The sequence below is a fragment of the Podarcis liolepis genome, assembly GCF_965112155.1.
Source record: "Podarcis liolepis genome assembly, chromosome: 11".
NCBI lineage: Eukaryota > Metazoa > Chordata > Lepidosauria > Squamata > Lacertidae > Podarcis > Podarcis liolepis.
Genome location: NC_139565.1, coordinates 23,485,173 through 23,507,074, shown reverse-complemented (window position 1 = coordinate 23,507,074; position 21,902 = coordinate 23,485,173). Strand labels below are relative to the sequence as shown.

Below are 21,902 nucleotides of genomic sequence, written 5' to 3'. Positions count from 1 at the left end.
CTTGCACTCTCAATGAGATAGAGCAGAAGATATAGAAACAGGAAAAATTCCAGAGTTCAACAGCATGACGTTTTCATTTCACGAAGATAAAAGCATAGCCTTATGAACGTCTAGGCTTCTTCACTGGTCCGTCTAGTCTTGTTCAATATCGTCCTCGTACTGACGACGGGCAGCTGCACCCGATGCCCGGGCTTGCACCTGGCATCCTCTGCAGGAAAAACACGTGCTCCATCCTTGTGATTCCAGTTCGGTAAATCCAGCCATCATCTTTAAGTATCCAGATTAGCTTCGCACCTCGATGGTCCTCTAAGAACAGAAATAATACCTGAGCAATAAATACGAGCTTCAGAAACGGGGGGAAATGGTCCACATTTCTCCGCATTCCCTAAGCATCCCCTCCTTGCCCTGAAACCGCCGACCTCTTCCTGAACCCGCAGAATGACGCGCCCTCGACGCCCTCTCTTCCAATGCGCGCCGGGAAAGGACCTCTCTTTGCAGTTGTTGGCAGGATCTGCACCCAGGGCGCGGACGGGAGGCGGTGCCGGCTGGCAGCTATGAGCCAGTTCCCTTCTCCCGACAAGGCGTTGCGTCACTAACGTGCCAAATTTTCTCCCTTTTGCTTTCTTTCCTGCCGCTGGAAGGAGCGGGGCGCAATGCTCGCTTGCATCCACAGCTTTACGAAATCGTGCGTCTCGAAACAGCACCTAGTTATCTGGAAAGGCACTGTTGCGCTCCTGGAGGGAAACTGCGGAGGCTACTCCGAGGTAAGAACAGGGGGCGGGACAGACAGAAAGATAGATAGACAGACAGACAGACACGCGCGCGCGCACACACACACACACACACACTCCGCTTGGGGCAAGCAGGTGTGCAGGGCTGCAGTTTGCGCTCCTTAGCGCGCGGTTCTTCACAGTTTCCCCCTGCTTAGACGGCACTTGGCAGCGGACCGGGCTTTGGCTGGAACTTAAGTTTGGCTGGCGCAAGGCTTGCGTGGGACGGTGTGTGATCTAGGGGTCCTGCTTCCTAATCCCAGATGGAAAGGGAATATTTGTGGTGAGGGAGGGGGGAAAAAGGGAATATTTGTGGTGAGGGAGGGGGGGAAAAGAAGCTCTCGCTTTTCAAAGATGCTTGGAGCTGTGCTTGCGGGCGTTAGGGCCGAGCCCAGGCGCAACTGATGCCAATCGTGGAAATAAAGTCCACAGAAATGTGCTAACCCACGTTGGTTCATGCATGATCCGGCGTTTGCCTTGGGCAAATACACTGCGGTGGAGGAGCGTTAAAGCCCTCCAGAGGCAATCACGCAACAGCGACAGACCACTTTTTCTAATCTAGTGTGCATAGCTGTCAACTTTTCTCTTTTCTTGCGAGGAATCCTATTCGGAATAAGGGAATTTCCCTTAAAAAAGGGGGAAAGTTGACAGCTATGAGTGTGATTGGTGTTCTGTAATTTCTGCTTTGATCAACTGCTAATTCTTAGATTGCTCTTTTAAAAAATGCAAGTGTATGTATGCTTATGATACACTCACACAGGAGTGCCAGCTTGGCTCTGCATCCGTGGGTGCCATGTAGCCTGCATGGTGCCGGCACCAAAATTTGTGGCTGCCTGGCCCCTTCACATGGGAAATTGTGTGGGTGATCGGGCACCTATTCACTCACATCATAGTGAATAGGCCTGCCCATATTCAGCAGTATCAAGTTACAATATAGGAAAACTGGTGCTATTAACAGCAATCCTTCTAGTTGGTTAATTGGTTTGGCAACTTCCATGCACATGACTTGTGATGCTAATTATTTCCCGTGAGAGTTAAATGATAACCAATCAGAGGCAGCTTTGTCAATCCCAGCAGGTATATAAGAGGACGACACGGCCTGCCCAGGCCTGTGGCGGAAGTTTCGCCTTTTAAAGTCAAAAGTGGCTATGTTGGATTTTGGGGACAATTGTCCATTTACATGTACAACTGAGTTTGATAGCAATCTGTTCATTGTTCCCAATCAGTTCAAAAGCACCTACAGCTTGCTAGTCAGTTCTAGGGCACAGCATTGTGGATATGTAGACATTTTACCTCTTTGTGGTGATTACCACACACTATGTGAAATCACCCATTCCTACCTTTCCTCTTTTGAATGCTTCCTTGGTTTCATTCTTCCTCTCAGAATCTCCCCTGAACATTTTGGTTAGCTGGATGATAGCATGCTCCCAGTACTAAATTATCACCACCCACAACAATTAAGTGGAGAAGTCTGCCCCTTTTTGAATTTCTAGATTGCTGGACTCGGTGCCCTCTAGACTCAACACCACTGTTTCATCCGTGTATTGAGACTACACTACTGCACCTTTCTAAATCCAGTAGCATTCCAGAGAAAGCTACCTTGAAAGTCTTGGCTGACGACATTCTCTCTAGTAATGTAAATTTTACTTCCCAAACCTTCCCCATGTCATTGGTGCCAGCATGCTCCACAAACAATGCTTCCTCTCCAGCATTATCTATCAGGTATTATACCTGCAACCAGTAGCTGTCAGTGGTATCGTGTTGCTCAAGTGGCTTCCTGATGTTGAGCGTCACAGCTGGTTACTGAGAAGGAGGAAGCAGGGAGCTCAATGTAGCATGGGTGTGGCAGCGGGAACATTGGATTGGCTTCACTGCTGCGCCCAAACCATGCTGAACTCCTGGATGCCTCTCCCTCTTGGTAACTGGCAATGATGCTCACCGATGGAAAGCCAGGTGAACATTCCTTCTTGCTAACTACAGTACTACTGTTTGCAAACCAGGGTAACATTTTATGCATCTGATGGAGTGTAGTCAAGGAACACCTGAGCACGTTGCCTTCTAAATGCCTAGAAGCCTATTTTGGCATTGTGATATAAATTAATGAATAATGATTATGAAAACTTAGGCCATAATAAAATTGGTAGTCTTTAAAGTGCCACAGGGACGCGGGTGGCACTGTGGTCTAAACCACAGAGTCTAGGGCTTGTCGATCGGAAGGTCGGCTGTTCGAATCCCCGCGACGTGGTGAGCTCCCGTTCTTCAGTCCCAGCTCCTGCCAACCTAGCAGTTCGAAAGCATGTCAAGTGCAAGTAGATAAATAAGGTACCACTCCAGCGGAAAGGTAAATAGCATTTCCATGCACTGCTCTGGTTCGCCAGAAGCGGATTAGTCATGCTGGCCACATGACCCGGAAGCTGTCTGCGGACAAACGCTGGCTCCCTTGGCCAGTAAAGCGAGAAGAGCGCCGTAAACACATATACAAACTTGACAGCACCCTCCTTCACTTCATTTCCCCTCTTCTTTGTTCAGTGAGTGTACATTAAAGTGTAAAGGACTTGAGATGCCTTTTTTTCTGTATACTGTACTGTATATTAGCCACCAGAAAGAATAGCACAAACCATAGTTGAATAGCCATTAGTCGAAAGAGTTTGTAACATAGAAACTGTGACAAAGTTGATACAGTGGTACCTCTGGTTATGTACTTAATTCGTTCCGGAGGTCCGTTCTTAACCTGAAACTGTTCTTAACCTGAAGCGCCACTTTAGCTAATGGGGCCTCCTGCTGTCACTGCACCCCTGCTGCACGATTTCTGTTCTCATCCTGAAGCAAAGTTCTTAACCCGAGGTAATATTTCTGGGTTAGCGGAGTCTGTAACCTGAAGCATATGTAACCTGAGGTACCACTGTATATATAATTTTATATCCAGGGAGAGAAGAATGTGCTGCTTATTCAATGTTTTATTCAATTAACAATAAACTGACAGGGGGATAATATCAATTAAGGTTTCAAAGAGAACCTGATAGAGCAATCATGTAATTCCAGTACACCATCAATCATTACTGAATCAAAAAGAAATTAGCACTTCCTGGATCCAGTTCTACTTGCTCACTAAGAACTGAGTGTGAACCAAAGTGGCTGAGATTTTCCGAGAACTACATTTGTCATTAAAAATGAGCAATTAATACTATATGATTTTTTGCCCAACAGAACAATGGATCTCGGAATGTTGAAGTCAGATTTCAGAACTCCCCAAAGTGTATCATGCAGAGAAGAGAGAAATGTGGGACTCACACATCCAAGGAACTTGAGGAAATGTGGAACAGCTATATGAGGATTTGAAATGTCAATACATCGCCTTGAGTGAATGAATCACTACTAAACTCTGCAAGCTTTCAGACTTTATGCATTATAAAGGTTTATTTTTTTAATGCTGTTAATTTATTATTTGTGAACATTTCAAACTGTGGGGTTTTTTTATAGACAGCATACATTTTACAAGGCTTATATTTGATGGTGTTAATTTATTTTATAGTAATATTTCAAACAATAAATTACTGGCTAGGTTCAAGGTCCTTGTATCAATGTGCAAAGCCCTTAACAACAGCTTGATCACTGAGATCTACTGGAGCAATGCTGTTAATTTACCCATGTGTGAATGAGGTCCAAATGATATCTATGAGAAATTGAGCATTTACCACAGCTGGAATGCCCTGCTAATAGAAATTTTCCAGGCACTGTTGTTACCCATTTTTAGATGTCTTTGGATAACTTACTGTTACAACAACCAATTCAGTGGGATAACTTTTATGTGAGTGTCCAGCTCCTTATGTTTTTGATTCTTGCTTTTATATTTGCCTTATGTTGTGGTTTTATATTTGCTGTACACTGCTTATATGTTTTCTGTATGAGCCAGAGGTCTATATTTTTATAAATAAAAATGCTTTGATGAAATGTTTTGCAATGTACAGTACACTGAGTTGTGAACAATCTTGTGCAATTTGTGTCAGGGAATAAGGAAACCCATGGAGTCAATCAAACCACTTTGCCTGTATTTACCTTTTTAAAACCAGCTTCTTCCCATTGAAGGCAAAACAAATAAACAAATTTACAGGTTAGTCTTTATGATCAAACAGTGGACATCAGCATGAAACAGTGTGCTTTGAATAGAGCTTCTGCTTAGATGCCTAAATCCAGCACTGAGTTTAGTAGTAGTATTCTCCATGCTAGATGACGGTGCATATGATCTGTCTTATTACTATTATTGTTAGCTGTTATTCCTGCATTGCAGGGGATTGGACTAGATGACCCTTGGGATCCCTTCCAACTCAACTATTCTTTGACCATGTTGTTGTTGTTATTACTATTACATTTGTCAGTTTCTTCATACAACGTCTCAAAACAAGATAAAATGCAATAAATAAAACAAATAAATAAAAAAACAAGATAAAATGCAATAAATAAAAGCCATTTAATTTTTTTTAAAAAAATGTAAAACAACGAACAATGCAAAATGAATAAAATGTTCATCCAACAAAAGGATAAGCCCTACTCACCCCATTAAAAGATGGACATCAGTGTAGGAGGTAACTTAATTACCAAAGTCTTAGTGAAGAAAAGGATTCCTAGATCAAAGACTGACAATGATGGTGCCAGGCACATCTTTCCACAGCGATCGTTCCACAGATGGGGTGAGCACAGGTGAAAAGCCCTGCTGTAATATGGCCACCCTCCACAACTCCTTTAAAGAGGGGCACATGGAGAAAGTCCTCTAGTGAAGCGCACAGGATGCAGATTGGTTCATATGGGGAGATTCAGTCCTGAGCCATATAGGGCTTTAAACCAGTAGAGTGGTACCTTGGTTCTCAAACGCCTTGGTTCTCAAACGCCTTGGTTCTCAAACGCTGAAAACCCGGAAGAAAGTGTTCTGGTTTTCGAATGCTTTTCGGAAGCCAAACGTCCAATGCAGCTGTCGGCTATCGTTTCTGGGGCACCTGGACCAATCAGAAGCTGCGCCTTGCTTTTCGAACATTTCAGAAGTCAAATGGACTTCCGGAATGGATTAAGTTTGGCGCTTTTGTCTTTGCTATTTATTTTGCGTTTTTGTTTTTGAGGCTTTTTCCGTTAATTTGTTTTTGTGACTGTGTGGAACTCAGTTCAGCTACTGCTTGATTGATTGTGTGACTGCGGAAATGGATAGACCCCCATCCAAACAATGACTATCATCAGTGCAGGTAAGAATTTTTTAAAATTTATTTTATCATCCAGGTACACTCCTGGATTTACACTGTTTTCCAGGTACACTCCTGGATTTACAGAAGCCGTCCCAGTTTCTGATTTGATCCCAGTATATCCCGCTTTATCCTTAGGACGTCCCTATTTTCATCGGGAAAATGTTGGGATGTCCCTATTTTCATCGGAGGGTATGAGGTTGACAACAAATAAAAGGAATTGCTATGATCTTTTCTATGAACCGCCCTGAGACCTCTCGGTATAGGGCAGTATATAAATTCATTCATTCAATCAATCAATCAATCAATCAATCAATCAATGGCAAGCTCCCACACAATATTACAACCCCCTTTTCTTAGGGGAAAAGTCACAGCAGTTTAAAACAGCATAAAACCTATTCTATGCTCATAAGTACATACTGACTCAGTAATCAACAGGCTGCATTATTCTAATGAAAGAGAGAAAACTCATTGGAAAGACTGAATGGTCATTTTCAGGGCCAGGTTAAGATTTGATGAGTCCCTAAGCTACTGAAGGTAATGGGGCCCTTTATATGTCCAGCTGTCCTTTGTCAACAACAAATTGCCGCTGGTTTTTTGAGTTGAATATATGCTATATGGTAATTTATGGACCTATAATAGGTATCTAAAGCCATTTGCGCCTAACAAAATAGGTACATCATAGGAGCCTACACAACACAAAACAAAACACTGCTGCTGCATGTAGGTTTTATTCTGTTTTTTTATCTTATATTTTGGAAATGTACATCCAGGTTTTTTCCCCTTTAAATGTTTTGGGGGTCCCTAAGAGAGTGGGGCCCTAAGCTATAGCTTCTTTAACTTATACGTAAATGGCTCCTCCCCCTTTTTTTCCTTTATTGGAAAAGCCATCGGGACCCAAACGGAACGTGTCTGCCCTGCATCCTTGCCCAGCACTGCCTAGGAAAGCAGGGGACCCCGTTCGCCTCGGGGTGGGAACTAAAGTGCCCAGCGCGTGATGCCAAGCCGAGCCACTTTTGCAAACGCACACAAGGGCCGGAAGCAGCGGAGGACGGCGGGGTTTTTTTTTTCCGCGCCGAGCGTCCGGCACGCGCAGCGGGGAACGTGGTCCGGTTGGCGGTCGCGTGCCGGTGGTCGCCCGTCCCCCCGCAAAGCGATGTCGTCGGAGGGCAGCAACCGCGAGGGGGGCAGCGCTCTGTTCGCGGGCTTCCGCGCGCTCGGCCTCTACTCCAACCACTTGGCGCACGTGGTGCGCTTCCACCGCCGCCACCGGGAGTTCTACCTGGTCACGGCGGTGGGGAAGAGCTTCCACACGTACAACGTGAGTCCCACCCCATCCCCGGACACGGGGGGTATCTTTCGTGTTACGTTCTGCTTTCTGCGTGCAGAAAGCAGAAAGTGTGGGGAGAAAGTGTAGAAAGCAGAAAGTGTGGGGAGAGTGGGGCGGGGTCCAGGGGCATAAATTGAACATGCTTCCCTTAAACCCATTCGCTGAGAGGCTGAAAGAGTTGCAGGTGTTTAGACTGTCCGTGGTTCCCAACGTGGGGCACACGCCCCACAGAGGGGGGGCAATTTGATATTTAAGGGCGGGGGGTGGCAATTGGAGAATGAGTTATTAACAGATAATGGTGGCCTTTTAGGCTTCACGAGAATAGGAGTTCGCTTTTTGAACAATAGGAATTATATGTCACTGGGTGTATCTGTGCACCAGGGTTTTAGAGATGCTTAGGTAGGACATGCCCCCCCCCCAAAAGGTTGGGAAACACTGATTTAGAACCAGACAACTGAGTTCAGCCATACGGAAGCTTAATAAATGAGGAGAGCTTCTTGGTCACCCAGTGAAATGGGTTTTAGAGATGCTTAGGTGGGGCGTGCCCCCCCCAAAGGTTGGGAAACACTGGTTTAGAGTCAAACAACTGAGTTCAGCTATAAAGGTAAAGGGACCCCTGACCATTAGGTCCAGTCGTGGCCGACTCTGGGGTTGCAGAGCTCATCTTGCTTTATTGGCTGAGGGAGCCGGCGTACAGCTTCCGGCTCATGTGGCCAGCATGACTAAGCTGCTTCTGGCGAACCAGAGAAGCGCACAGAAACACTGTTTACCTTCCTGCCGGAGTGGTACCTATTTATCTACTTGCTCTTTGACGTGCTTTCAAACTGCTAGGTTGGCAGGAGCTGGGACCGAACAACGGGAGTTCACCCTGTCGCGGGGATTCGAACCACCGACCTTCTGATCGGCAAGCCGTAGGCTCAGTGGTTTAACCCACAGCGCCACCCGCGTCCCTTTAAGTTCAGCTATACGTGAAGCTTAAAAAATGAGTTTCTTTGTCACCGAATGCCTATTTACTTTATGGGGTTCACTGCCACTAAATGTGGCAGTCCTTATCCTCGGTAGCTTCATAAGAGAATTGGAAACCTCCAAGCAAAGCCTCAAACGAGGGAGATTTGTAGGGGGAACTTTTTTAAAAAAACAACACACATTTGCATCCTACCTTTCCACTTAAGAAGCTCAAGGTGGCTTCTCACGGTTCTTCCCCCTCCCCGTTTTACCTTCATGACAGCCCCGTAAGGTACGCTACACTAAGCAGCTGTGTGTGACCTAAGGTCACCCAATGAGCTTCATGATTCAGTGGGGTGCACACCCAGTGCATTTTGCCTGCTCCAGGTATGAAAGGATTTTGTTCTACCTGTTGTAGTAGTTCACTCAAAGCATGGTGTCATTCAGCAAACAACTTTATGGAAGGTTAGACAAAATCATAAAGGAGAAAAGTGTGAAAGTGGTTATGGCTACATGGAACCTCCGTGTTTGGGTGCTGCATATCTCTTTAATATCCGATACAAAGGACAAACCACAGTGAAAGGCTGTTTCATCATGCCATTCTTCATTAGCAACCAGAAATGTACAAAAGAAAGAGCTCCAAAATTCTGACACGTTTTTTCCGCACAAAAGGTGGCAAACAGTCCTTGAAGTGTTCCAAGCTAAACCCCTAGCACATTTGTTATATGGGGCTCAGATTTGGACTGGCACTTAACCTTGGTTCTACGGAAGCTGTTCAATCAAAAGTTCTTAAGGCAATTTTTTTCTGTTCCACCCTGTTTCCCAAATGCACCCAAACTTAGCCACAGTAAGGAACTTTTGCCCATGGTATGACTATTTTACACCTTCCCATTTCGACTTTCTGGCACCCTATCTGCATAACCTAGCAATTCCAAAATATAGCCCTCGGCGGTTCTTGAGGAACGATTCCAACAAATTCCACATGAAAAACGCTTATGTCCCTGTGGAGATGGCAGTACTGAATCAGTGGCACTTGCACTTTTTATAAAGACTTGAGGAATGAGATTATCACCCCTCTTATATTGTTCATTCTGGGTCGTCCAACCACTGCCACAGTGTCTTTTCTCTTGGCAGATCAAGATGAGCAGATGACAGCAAAGGTTGCAAGGTTTTTAGCTGGGGCAATCAAAATAAGGTCCACTCTTTGACTGTTGATTCAGGACCATAATGTGTGTTTTATATAATTGACTTTTATTTCTGTTCTTTGTATATTGCATTGTTCTTTTATTGCTATGGCCGATGGCTGACACAAATAAAGATTAATTCATTCATAGCAACTTGATGAACTTCCAAATTGGCTGTAATTTCTAAATGAAGAGGAAGGAGTGGGAGTGGGAACATAAATATATTACTGAGAAATGTGACTTGGATTTTTTTTTTTTTGTGCTGCTCAACATAATCCTCATTTTCACATCCTTTACGGAAGGAGTGGGGCTTGTGCTCTTGCATAACATTTGACTTGCAGCTATACAAAATAATTTATTCTATATCATTCAATATAATCCTCATTTTCACATCCTTTCCAAAATGAATGGGACTGCAGCTGTTGTGTAACATAAAATGTTTTCATATCATGGTGCATGTAAATCTGAAAGAGTGCAGCTGAATTTCATTAAAGGGGTGTTTTTCCACAGATTTAACAAGAGGCCAGTTCCATTACTATTATAACTTTTCTAACTACAGCAGTTATTTCATGAATAACTATGCCCATCTTCCATGCACATTAGTCTCTTTCTCCAGAAACATTTATAGCTTGTCTAATAATTGTAATACTGAACTATTTTTCTAAAAAATATTATGCTTTTATTGCAGGTGAAGAGACTAGGCTTAGTTGCTGTTAGTAAGTATATTGTTCTATGTATGTGCATTTAATAAGCGGTTTAGTTTTGTATCTTTCTTTACAAATTGTAAGTTGCGGTGGATACTGTTTACGTACAAAAAACATGCTAAAAGTTGTAAAATCCACTACAAAATGGAGTGTTTTATACCCAAGTTTAATTGGACATCTGAGCCAGAAAATCTCTTCACTGACTCTACTTGGGAGTAATAACAATAAATTAAAACTTGTTGCCCTTCCACCATGCACTGGAGGAACTTGTGTCCGAGTAAACTTTGTGTTTTAAGTCCTGTTTATCTTAGAGCATTCAAATGAATGTGCCTTCTGGTCATTCTTACTGATGGAGCACACAGTAAATTGTGTGTTTTAGTTCTAAGCATGTGTCAACACTTTGTGTGTGTAGTTCTAGTAGCAATTGATATTCAGTATACTGCAACGTTGAGGGAAATTATCAGTACATCACAATGTGTCTTCTTTGCTGTATGAACTTTAAAATTGATAGAGCTTGCTCTTTTTGTTTCCCTTATCTTTTAGGCAATGCTTTGCCGCAAGACATTACCTGTTTGGCAGCCGACAGAATGTTGGTCTTTGCATCTTGTGGCAGTCTTCTCCATGCTTTTGCTCGGAACAAAGAGGTTTGTATAATTATTATGCAAGATATACCAATTTGTATCGGATCCTGAAAGTATTTAGGCTGCAAACCTGTATCCACAAACCTGGGAGTAGTTGAAGTTCACAGAATTCTATAGAACTTGCTTTTGAGTATACATTTGTATTCAGGATATGGGTGCTGTACTATTAATGTATGGGTGATTTGCCCCTGCATATCTCAAAGGTGGGCTGGAGTTGCTCTGAAACCTTAGTATGATGTTACAGTCAATATCTGGTTTACATTTGGAATTGTTTAAAATATTAATTCTGAAATTGGTACAGCTGGGATGTTGTATGGGTCATATTATAACTCTTGAATCCAGTTTTGGGCTGTATGTTATGCTTGTATTCTGTCTTTCCACCTAATCAATGTCAGGGAACCTGTGCCTCTCTTTTCATCCCTCACTATGGCTGGAACTGATCAGAGTTGAAGTAATAACATCTGGAGGGCCGCAGGCTTCCTATACCTGTGCTAAATAGTGCTGAAGGCACTTCATGTCCAGATATGATTTCATACCTCTAAGGAAATAACTAAGATACTTTGAATTGCAGGTGGTTCACACTTACAAAGGTCACAGAGCAGATGTTCACCTTATACTGCCATTTGGGGATCATTTGATATCTGTTGATCGTGGTAACATTCTCATTATTTGGGATGTACAGTCAGAAGGTAATATTTGACCCTTTTTAAAGTAATAACTATTCAGAGAAATAAATTTTTAAAACATATTTGTAGCATATATGGCAGCTAATGCTCTTCTTTGTCCTGCAGAAGAATACTTGCAGATGAATTTTGATAAGACAGTGTTTGCTGTTTCTGCAATTATGCACCCAAGTACCTATTTGAATAAAATTCTTCTTGGTAGTGAACAAGGAAATCTACAGTTGTGGAATGTAAAATCCAAGTAAGAACATGTCTCTCTTCCCCCACCCAACTTCCTGACCCAAATTACAAATATATTAGCCTGGTTATCAGTCATTTACTCCCGTAAAATGTGGAATTAAGGCAGAGGGCTGATGGATTGGAGGTGGACAATTTTCCAATGTTGTTTGATTCTAACAGACTAAATTGTAAATATGGCCATAAGTGAAACAATCACATGCTAGTGGTTCTCACACTAAAGCTATACAGTGGTACCTCGCAAGACGAATGCCTCGCAAGACGAAAAACGCGCAAGACGAAAGAGTTTTCTGTTTTTTTAATCGTTCCGCAAGACGAATTTCCCTATGGGCTTGCTTCGCAAGACGAAACATCTTGCGAGTTCTTGCGAGTTTGTTTCCTTTTTCTTAAAGCCGCTAATAGCCGCTAAGCCGCTAAGAGCTGTGCTTTGCAAGACGAAAAAATCGCAAGACGAAGAGACTGGCGGAATGGATTACCATATTTTTTGCTCTATAAGACTCACTTTGTCCCTCCTAAAAAGTAAGGGGAAATGTGTGTGCGTCTTATGGAGCGAATGCAGGCTGTGCAGCTATCCCAGAAGCCAGAACAGCAAGAGGGATTGCTGCTTTCACTGCACAGCGATCCCTCTTGCTGTTCTGGCTTCTGAGATTCAGAATATTTTTTTCCTTGTTTTCCTCCTCCAAAAACTAGGTGCGTCTTATGGTCTGGTGCGTCTTATAGAGCGAAAAATACGGTAATTTCGTCTTGCGAGGCACCACTGTACTGAAGGGCTTGTTTAGCAATGAGCCTGTTCAAATTACATAGGAAATAACTGAGAATATTTGAAGTGAGCATGAATTTATGTTTCTAAGACAGTAGAAGGGTTACGTAGTTTTGATCTAAAAATATGGGCCAAAGTCACAAGCACTATTTTCCTTGTTTAGTTTTATTTAAATGAGATTTGCACTATGCACCTATTGGTGACATTGATGAGTATTGTCTTAGGGGTGTCTTTGCATAGAGACAATGGCCCTGACAACTGTGAAAAGATTGAACCGTCATAGCTTTCCTCTCCCTTGTTTCCCAGTGCAGGCTCCTGGGTCTCTACCAGAAAGGAGCTCTCCTGAAGGGAATGCTATGAGGACAGAGGGATCCTGGGGAAGTGGGAATTGGCTAAGATTGGGCAGAGGCACTTTGCATGAGTAGAGTTTCCTCCTGCTTTTAGTTCTTGGGACCTAAGACAATGCTAGTAGTATTCACCCCCACCCCAATAAATAGCACACCAGAAGTTTTAAGAATTTTTTCTGCAAATGTTGGTTTTGTGTTTTAACATCCATTCTGATGTACCGGTAGTTTTGTTTCGTAGCATTCAAAACACTAACCTCTTTCTCTCTCCCCCACCAAAGCAAACTTTTATATACATTTCCCGGCTGGGGAGCAGGAGTGACAGTCCTTCAACAGGTAAGTGTGTGAATATATAGAGGGTTGGATCCAGAGATCAGTCTGCAGAAGGTGGTGAGCAAAAAATGAGCTTGCTGGCACCTCCTCTTCCTGACAGTCTGCCCTTCTAAAAAGGCTTTTCCTAGGTTTGGGGAACCCTGCTAAATAGTTTGGACCGAGGGGGAAGGTGATGGAAAATCAAGTGAAAACACCTTTTGTGAGTGGCAGCTTCAATTACCCTCTGCAGGCTTATCTCTGGTTTTAACCCAGTGACAATTACGTACTGTTCCTTGATAGTTATTTTCAGATTGCTTTATTAATGTTCTCTGCTAGATCAAATAGGTATAGCCCACAATGCTAAGCCTCTCCCTTAATTTCTAGTTCATATTAGCAGATCTACTACTACTATTGCAGGATTCTGAATGACAGACTTTAGTAAGCAAAGTCAATGTACATGTCAGTACTCTTGAAAACACTGTATACTTGGGCTGTATTATATTGCTAGTGGCGTTGCAAAAATAATATATATGTAGGGGATTTTTCTTTAAATAAATGAACCTAGCTCTTGCCAATCTGAAATTCATTCAAAAAGTCTGTGCTAAAAATTAGCACTAGAATAGAAATGGAACGATCACATGCAGGCTTCAGTCTACACACCCTTATCTAGAAGTAAGTTCTGTTCCATTTAATGGATTTTTTTAAATTAACGCAGAATGTTTGGGTTTAGACTGTTAAACCATGGTCCACAAATCACATATTCTTAAAATGTAGTAATCTTGGGACCATGTATTGTAGCTTTTTTTTTTTTTTTTAAGAATTCAACCTGTATGGAGCTCATTACTTGTGCTCTGCTTCTAAACACTTCTATTTGAACATAATTAGAATGGTGTCAGTGTCCCAAATTATATACTAGTAGGTTTTACGCAAGGCTGTAATCCTTAAGCACACTTGTTTGGAAGTAAGCCCCAGTGAGGTTAGTGCTAAATATATGCATCCAAAATTTGATTTCATCCAAACGTCCACTCTTAGGTGGAAGAGTTGTAATTAAAATGTTATGTGTACTGTGAGTGGTGTGGCCCTGAATGTATGTTCCCTTGCTGTGCATTCATATATTTGATATGAACGACAATAAGGTTTGCACAAAGGCTTGCAAGGTGTTGTAAACTGGGCTTTAGTGTTAATACAGTAAGTTCTGTGGCCTGTTATAATAAAAGAATGTGTTAAGTTAGAGGTAGAGGGTTGAATCATATGAAACAAGCAAACTTATGCTCATGGATCAAGACCTCTGAACGACCCTCTGGAGTGGTGGGCTGTAGTTGGGAGGGGGAGTCAAATTAAATCTCTTTCCCCCCCCCACGCTCCAAACGAGTACAGCGTATCTGCACAGATCACCATTGAATCCAAGTGAAAGTTTACTAAAGAGAGTATTATTAGAGAGTATTAGTCTACAGCTTCCGCAGCTTCTTTTGCCCTGGCTTCAGATGGTGAAACACACTCCAAATAAAGATGCAAGTAGGTGTAAAAATATGTAGAACTAATTTGTTTGCCCTTCCTCCACAATGGCAACATTTTGATGAAAGCTGACCAAACCTACTGTATCACCCGAAGTCTCCGATAGCCTCTCTTGCTGCTTCTGTGGAGGTTGAAGGAAACAGGCAAGATCTTGGAGTTAGCATCTCACCTAGTCTGAACTCTGAGGCTCCTTCCATTTTGGAAATATTAGAAGATGACTGGAAACTAATGCCATGGAATAATGATTACATGCATCTCATTCTATTCAGTGTGCAATAATAAAAATGCATGACAGTAAACAAGCTTTGAAATTGGAAAAGCATGTCTTTGATGCAGCAAGCTCATTCTTGTCTAAAAAGTAACAAAAGCCTCATTAGAATGAACTTGTGTGCTTACTCAGAACTCGGTGATTTCATTCAGGTGTGCCCAGGAAAAGTTTCTAATGGAATCTTACCATTACCAATCTTACCAATCTTAATAGGTTATTTATGCTCAGTTGCAAAATATCAAAAGTTGCTGTTGTTTAATAGTATAACTTTCTTTGCAGGCCCCAGCAGTGGATGTCATTGCAGTAGGTCTTGTGTCTGGTTACATCATAGTGCACAATATTAAATTTGATGAAACGCTGATGAAATTTCAACAAGACTGGGGTCCCATAACAGCAATATCATTCCGTACAGGTACACTTCAGCACTTATTAGAAACCTCAGACATGAGTTAAAGCCTTAAGTTGAAATACAAATTTAAGTATAAGCTACTTGTCACCTGTTGCAAGCTATCATAAGGCCAGGACTGAAATGTACAGGTAATTGGTCTTGCTGTAGTTGCATTTAGACAGTCCTCCAGTCGATGGCTTGAAGATCACAGATGATTCTGAACGTTCAATTCTCCCCTTGCATGCATAGTTTTTATGGAAATTTTTCTGGTCTAATCAAACGATAGTTTATTGTTATGTCTGAACAGGAAAATTGTGGCGTGAGTGATTTAATCACTCACCCTCTCCACCCTCTCCCAATCTATTTTAATGTTAGTTGGCTTTCTTTCCCAGTTGTATGCTCTTCAGTCTTGTTTTGATTTAAGGTATCTGTATTTATGTTATGTTTATTTTCTGCATGTGATCAGATGGACACCCAGTTATGGCTGCTGGAAGTCCTGTTGGGCATATTGGGTTGTGGGATCTAGAAGAAAAGAAACTTCAGGGCCAGATGAGAGGTGCCCATTCTACAGCAATTTCGGGTATGACGTTTGTCCAAGGGGAACCACTTCTTATTACCAATGGTTCGGACAATGCAATAAGGGTAAGTTATATGGCTTTAACTAATTAATATTCCGTTTCCAAAATGATTTCCCCTGCCCCTTCTGATGATCCTAAGGTGATTCATGCACCTAGTCAAGTACTTTATTTTATTACGGTCATAGACCAGCATAAGCAAAACATCTGAATAAATAGCATAACAGTATAAATCTAAACGAATAATTATTAAATAAATAGGAGCAAAAACCAAATGTAGATTTAAACATATACATAGAATACTTTACTTAATCCATGCACCTAGAAACACAATGTATACTCCTTCTTTTTGTTCTTGGGAACAAAAATACTGTGTAGTTGTGCAAAACTGTTCTGAGTAGAGCATTATGGTGCGTCTGTAAGATGCCCTCTTATGTTCGTTGTTGCATAATTAGGTTTCATTTGTTGAGAAACAGCAGGCAATCTGCACAGTTCTGCTAAGCCAGTCATTACTAGTGATATAACTATCACTAATCTGGTTGAGGATTTGAATGAGCAATCATGTACCGTTAAATCACTTCCTCCTTCTCTCCCTGTCCCCAATCTAGAACAGTCTTTTTACAAGTTTTCTTTTAAGAAGAAAAGGCATATTTGTGCTCTTGGATAAAATTTTAAAAATCACTTAGTGTGCATTGTTCCCTGTTCTTATAAAAAACACAAAGATTAGGATCCAAGTACTTACGTTAGGAAATACTTCTTTGCTAAAATCAGGTATTCGGAAGCATGAAGTATCTATAATTTGCAAAAATAACGGAGAAGGTTTTGTATGTCCTTGAATGAAACATGAGTGTGGCCACATACAGAGCTTCTGAATATTACTAGTTTATTGGTTCATTACTGTGCATTTATTTTGCTTCAAGCTTATTTTCAAGTCTTGCTTTCCTTTACACTTGTTTTCTTGCGTTTGTTTACTTGTTGAATAGGTATGGATCTTTGATGGCCCTGGAGGAAGTGGCAGATTGCTGAGATTCCGAATGGGCCACAGTGCACCTCCAACAAAAATCAAATATCATGGGCAAAATGGGCAGCAAATTCTCAGTGCCGGTAGGAATTCTCCCAGCTTCCTGTTATGTTGAAATGAGTAATACTGTTTTTGGATCAAGTCATGTGAAGTTCAGTTTCTCGTGATGAAGGATTAGTCATAGGCCAGCCAATTTATCTCTGACTTGTTTGGCTTTGGTCCAGTATGCAGGTTGGATCTTGAACATAGTTTTACCTTTTTCAATTGCTGCTACTTAAGTTCACAAAAATACTAGGAGTTTCGATTTCAAATTGAAGACCAAATAACGTAATACAATAAGCCCACAACTTGTGCACGCGTTACTTAATGTGATTAGAACATTGCACATGGGGGAATGAATGAATGAATGAATGAATGAATGAATGAATAAATAGAGAGCCATGGAAATCCACCATTCTCTGATCTTTCATTTATTTATTTCCCCACCAGCACCAGCACACCCAGCTATATCTTCCTCTCTTACAAGCATCCCAGAGCCCTCGTACCACCTCCCCAAAGTCCAGTAAGCATGGTCACACCTTCCTTACCAGCCTCTGGGAAGGAGGTGTACGGGCTCTGGGAGCATCCCATAGGCCAGTAAGGAAGGCACCCTACTCGCACTCAGGACCCTCCCACGACCTTCCCAGACCCTAGTAAGCAGCTCTCCACCTGCGGGGGGGGGGGGTGCGTTCCTGACTGTGCGATTTTGCCTTTGTGTTCAAACCCCCGGAACTGAACCATTGTGTAAGTAGTGGGCCCATGTAATTTAACACTGCATTAGGAGACGATTTCAAGCTTTGTTGATTGGTTATTAACCAATAGGACACACTGCTGGCGGAATGAATTCCTCCCTCTCCTCTGCAGCCCATCTCCTCCCCCAAAAAATATACTCAGGAGGGTTAGGCGATCCGCCAGAGAAGAGAGGAGGGGGAGGCAAGTCAGTGGTGAGACGTTGGATGCAAAAGCAAGGTTTTCTCCAACAATTTCTATAATGGTTTACATTTAAAAGTTGCCTAAAATGAACTGATGCATAGGTATACCTACATTTTTTTTTTAATGTTCTTCTGTAGGACAAGATAGTACCTTGCAGTCATTTTCCACGGTGCATGAGCGATTCAATAAAAGCTTAGGACGTGGTGAGTGGGACTACACAATGCATAATCAAATGTCTGTGAAGGTATTTTGCTGTATTGAACCTGTATGAGTTCTAAAATATTGTGCAGCTGCTCGGTTCACCCAGATTACTTACAGTTTCTAGCTGCTCTTTGTATGCGCTCAGACTCTTGTTGCTTAATGACTGGTAAACAATCCTGAACCAGAGGAAATAATATTCTGTAAATAAAGTTCTATTGAAATGAGTGAAATTTCTTATGATAATTTTTGTTTGTTTGTGCTTTTGAAACTTAACACCTGATCCTAATTTCAGTGTAATTTTTCTTTTGACGTAGTATTGGGTGGTGGTGTGGCAGAGTTAGGAAACAGCCTTCCCTAAGACTTAATATGTTCAAACTGTCAGTGCCTGCCGTACATTTGTGTCATGTTTCTCATCTCTTGAAGGTTCCATAAATAAAAAGAAATCAAAAAGGAAAGGACTCCGGTATGATACAATGGCTCTTCCACCTATTACAACATTTGCTACAGGTGCGTAATTCTTTGCTTGTCTTGAATGAATGAGGCAATACGACATCAAGTCTCCCCCCCCCCTTTCCCCTGCCCCCATTGAATAGCATCTTACGTGGCTGATGAGATTCCAAGTAAATCTAGAATGACGTGCATTGGGGAAAACAATGCACACTGATGGGAACCAAAGTGGCTGTGACTATCCAGAAAAGTAATTGGTGGATGGCTCAGTGAAAACACTAACTCGCTGCGCAGTTGTGTTGAAAAGGTCAAATCCCATGTTGGAGGTGATTATAGAGAAGAGATTGAAAATGAAAGGCTCCTCTAATAACGGAGATGTACAGAAATCTACAGTGCAATTCCTATCAGCCTATTTGTATATTTTATTTATGGCGTTTGCTGCCACGTCGTGCTGTGATGGGCGCTGGCTGACCTCACATTAAAAGCAGCATAGACCAATTCACGGAGGGCGGAACTATCAAGGGCTGTTGGCTATGACAATGAAATGGAACTTACTGGCTAGGTGGCAGTGTGCTGCAATTAGATTTTGGGAGCAGGACACTGGACTGCATAGACTACTAGTCTGATTACACAGCGCTGCTCTTAAGTTGTTTTTTCTACTCTCAGTGTTCCTGGTGGAACGCTCTGTCTCATGAGACCAGGGCCCTGCAGGATCTGATTTCTTTCCGCAGGGCCTGTAAGATAGAGTTGTTCCACCTGGCCTTTGGCTTGGAGCCAATTTGATTCCCTCCCCTCCCCCTCTTTCTTTTTTCTTTTTCCTTTCTCCTCCTGTGATGAGGCTGCATTTTAATATTTTAATGTTTCAGTATTTTAATCTTGTATTTTAATATTGGTTTTAAGTTGTATTCATTCAACTTGTTTTTATTATTGCTTGCTAGCTGCCCTGAGCCCGGCCTTGGCTGGGGAGGGCGGGGTCTAAATAAAAATTGTTGTTGTTGTTGTTGTTGTTAATAGTGCTATAGGTTGCTCTTACAATATTCATTCTGTTCAACGTTAAGTGGGTAGTTTCACATAAGCAGAGCCTGCTGTATCAGGCCAGTGGCCAAACTGGTCCAGCATGCTGCTCTTACAGGGGCCAAGCAGATGCCCGTGGGAAACTAGGGAGCAGAACATGAACACTCATGCACTCCCCCCCCCCCATGTGGTTTCCGACAATTGGTATTCAGAAGCATTGCTGCCTCTAGCTGCAGGGGATAGAGCATAGTCGTCATGGCTAGTCCACCATGAATTGGTACAGTCCTCCTTTAAAGCCATCCATAGTTGGTGGCCTCCTGGGAAGCAACTTCCATCATTTGACGGACTACCTTGTGCTGGACGGACTCTTTACAGTTAGGATAATGGCAGACATGGAACCCTTGTACTGTAACCATGTACAGTGGTACCTCGGGTTACATATGCTTCAGGTTACAGACTCCGCTAACCCAGAAATAGTGCTTCAGGTTCAGAACTTTGCTTCAGGGTGAGAACAGAAATCGTGCTCCGGTGGTCCGGCAGCAGCAGCAGGAGGCCCCATTAGCTAAAGTGGTGCTTCAGGTTAAGAACAGTTTCAGGTTAAGTACGGACCTCCGGAACGAATTAAGTACTTAACCCGAGGTACCACTGTGTTAAATTAAACAACTGCTAAACAGTTGTTATAAAATGTGTGCAAAGCTATTTTTCCATGGGACAATTGCTTCTTGATTAAGAGTTGTGCCTTTTAACGTATTTTGATTATGTTACAGAGGTCGCCCGTCAAAGTGACTGGGATGGGATCATTGCTTGCCATCAAGGATTTCTAAGCTGTACTACCTGGAATTATCAGAAAGGGTCAATGGGAATTCATAAACTGACGCCACAAGACTTCAGGAAAAATAGACCCCTTGGTGTATATGCAACAGTAAGGGTTGTTTTTAACTGATTGAAGGATATAGTTCTGTTGTTGTTTTTAAGTGTACAGAAAAACCCGCTCATAATTCAGAATGACATAACCAAGATAGGTTGATGTTGTTGTTGTTAAAAGCAGTAATATATTAAATATACAATAAACCAGATGCACAAACAGAGAGCCATCACTGAAAGGGCCCATTCTTGTTTACCTAAGACTTTAGGGCTTAATTGGAGGGCAGTTAGGTATATCTGTGGTTGATTGTACTTATATGCCACTTTTCCACAAAGCGGCTTAAAGGAAACATCCAAAATGTCAAAATGCAAGCATACGAAATACAGAGAGCAAGTCAGTAAATTCAGAAATGACAAAAATCAACAATTTGCTGCTGTTTGACTGTTAAATTCGGTATTACAAGGAAAAAAGCAGTCTAGGTTTAAGTACATAAATACAAAGAAAGCAAGTGTTAACTGACATGAAGGGTTCTCGTTCCGGTCTTTGTGCACACCAGAGAGCCTGGCTTAACTACAGCTCAGAGGGGAAGGGACTTCTCATCAGGCTAAGTGACATACAACTGCCGCTCATACGTTAACTCCAGAGGAGACTGGCAGCAGCAGCAAAAGGCAAATGCTTGAGAAGACAATGATGTTCAGTCTCTTCCCCTGCCTCGAAGTTACCACTTCTGGTAACTTCTGTTATTGCATTGTAAATTGCTCTGACACACTACAGGGTAAAGTGGCAAATAAGTAAAGTCAAACCTCGGTTCCAGAACGCCTCTGTTTTGGAACGTTTCAGCTCCCAAACGCCGAAAACCCAGAAGTAACTGCTCTGGTTTTCGAACGATTTTTGGAAGCTGAACATGCTTTTTGGAAGCCCTTTTCATTTTTTCCCATTGACTTTGCAGCCAGCCCATTGATCCTTGGTTTTTGAACTTTTTGGAAGCCGAAACGGTCTTCCAGAATGGATTAAGTTCGAAAACTGAGGCTCCAGTTTATGCTAAATCACAATAATAGCAAGAATTTTTCTTTTTCTGAACATCTCAGTAATTTTTTGAAAGTAGAATCAGTTTGTATTGAATAGTGTCTGTTTAAACAGTTAAGAATCTGACATTGTTAATCACAAATATTGGAAGTAAGATTTCAAATATTTGCTTCTATTAAAAAAAACTTGTTTCTTTCTCTTTCTCCAAAAGGCAGTAGATATCAGTTCCTGCGGAAACTTTGCTGTAATTGGACTTTCAACAGGACATGTGGATGTATACAACATGCAGTCTGGCATTCACAGAGGGCGTTATGGCAAAGAAAAAGGTGAAAATAGGGCACTTAGAAAACATTCTGGTTGAAATCCAGTGCTGCCTTTTCTGTTGCAGAATGTCTTTTGATCCAGCCAAGGCATCTGCTAATGTACAAAAATGGGGGGAAGGCAGAGATTTTTGTCAATCCCTTCTCTCTGC

The 21,902-nt window shown here is 42.1% G+C and overlaps 1 protein-coding gene and 1 long non-coding RNA gene across 2 annotated transcripts in view; both read left to right on the top strand.

The window, feature by feature from the left end:
* The first annotated feature begins 456 nt into the window (after positions 1-456).
* On the top strand, positions 457-4,721 carry LOC310688331. The gene is made up of 2 exons (XR_014516855.1): positions 457-764; positions 3,978-4,721. It is a non-coding gene; the product is annotated as an uncharacterized lncRNA (long non-coding RNA).
* A 2,307-nt stretch (positions 4,722-7,028) lies between these two features.
* WDR36 (WD repeat domain 36) overlaps positions 7,029-21,902 on the top strand; it is a 35,965-nt gene continuing 21,091 nt past the window's right edge. The window contains exons 1-13 of the mRNA XM_083464465.1: positions 7,029-7,319; positions 10,146-10,173; positions 10,705-10,805; positions 11,374-11,491; positions 11,594-11,726; positions 13,108-13,162; positions 15,201-15,333; positions 15,776-15,951; positions 16,868-16,988; positions 18,015-18,080; positions 18,502-18,585; positions 20,307-20,461; positions 21,642-21,756. Of these exons, the coding sequence (XP_083320591.1) occupies positions 7,155-7,319; positions 10,146-10,173; positions 10,705-10,805; positions 11,374-11,491; positions 11,594-11,726; positions 13,108-13,162; positions 15,201-15,333; positions 15,776-15,951; positions 16,868-16,988; positions 18,015-18,080; positions 18,502-18,585; positions 20,307-20,461; positions 21,642-21,756 (1,450 nt within the window). The 5' untranslated portion in view covers positions 7,029-7,154. The remainder of the gene's footprint in view (positions 7,320-10,145; positions 10,174-10,704; positions 10,806-11,373; positions 11,492-11,593; positions 11,727-13,107; positions 13,163-15,200; positions 15,334-15,775; positions 15,952-16,867; positions 16,989-18,014; positions 18,081-18,501; positions 18,586-20,306; positions 20,462-21,641; positions 21,757-21,902) is intronic.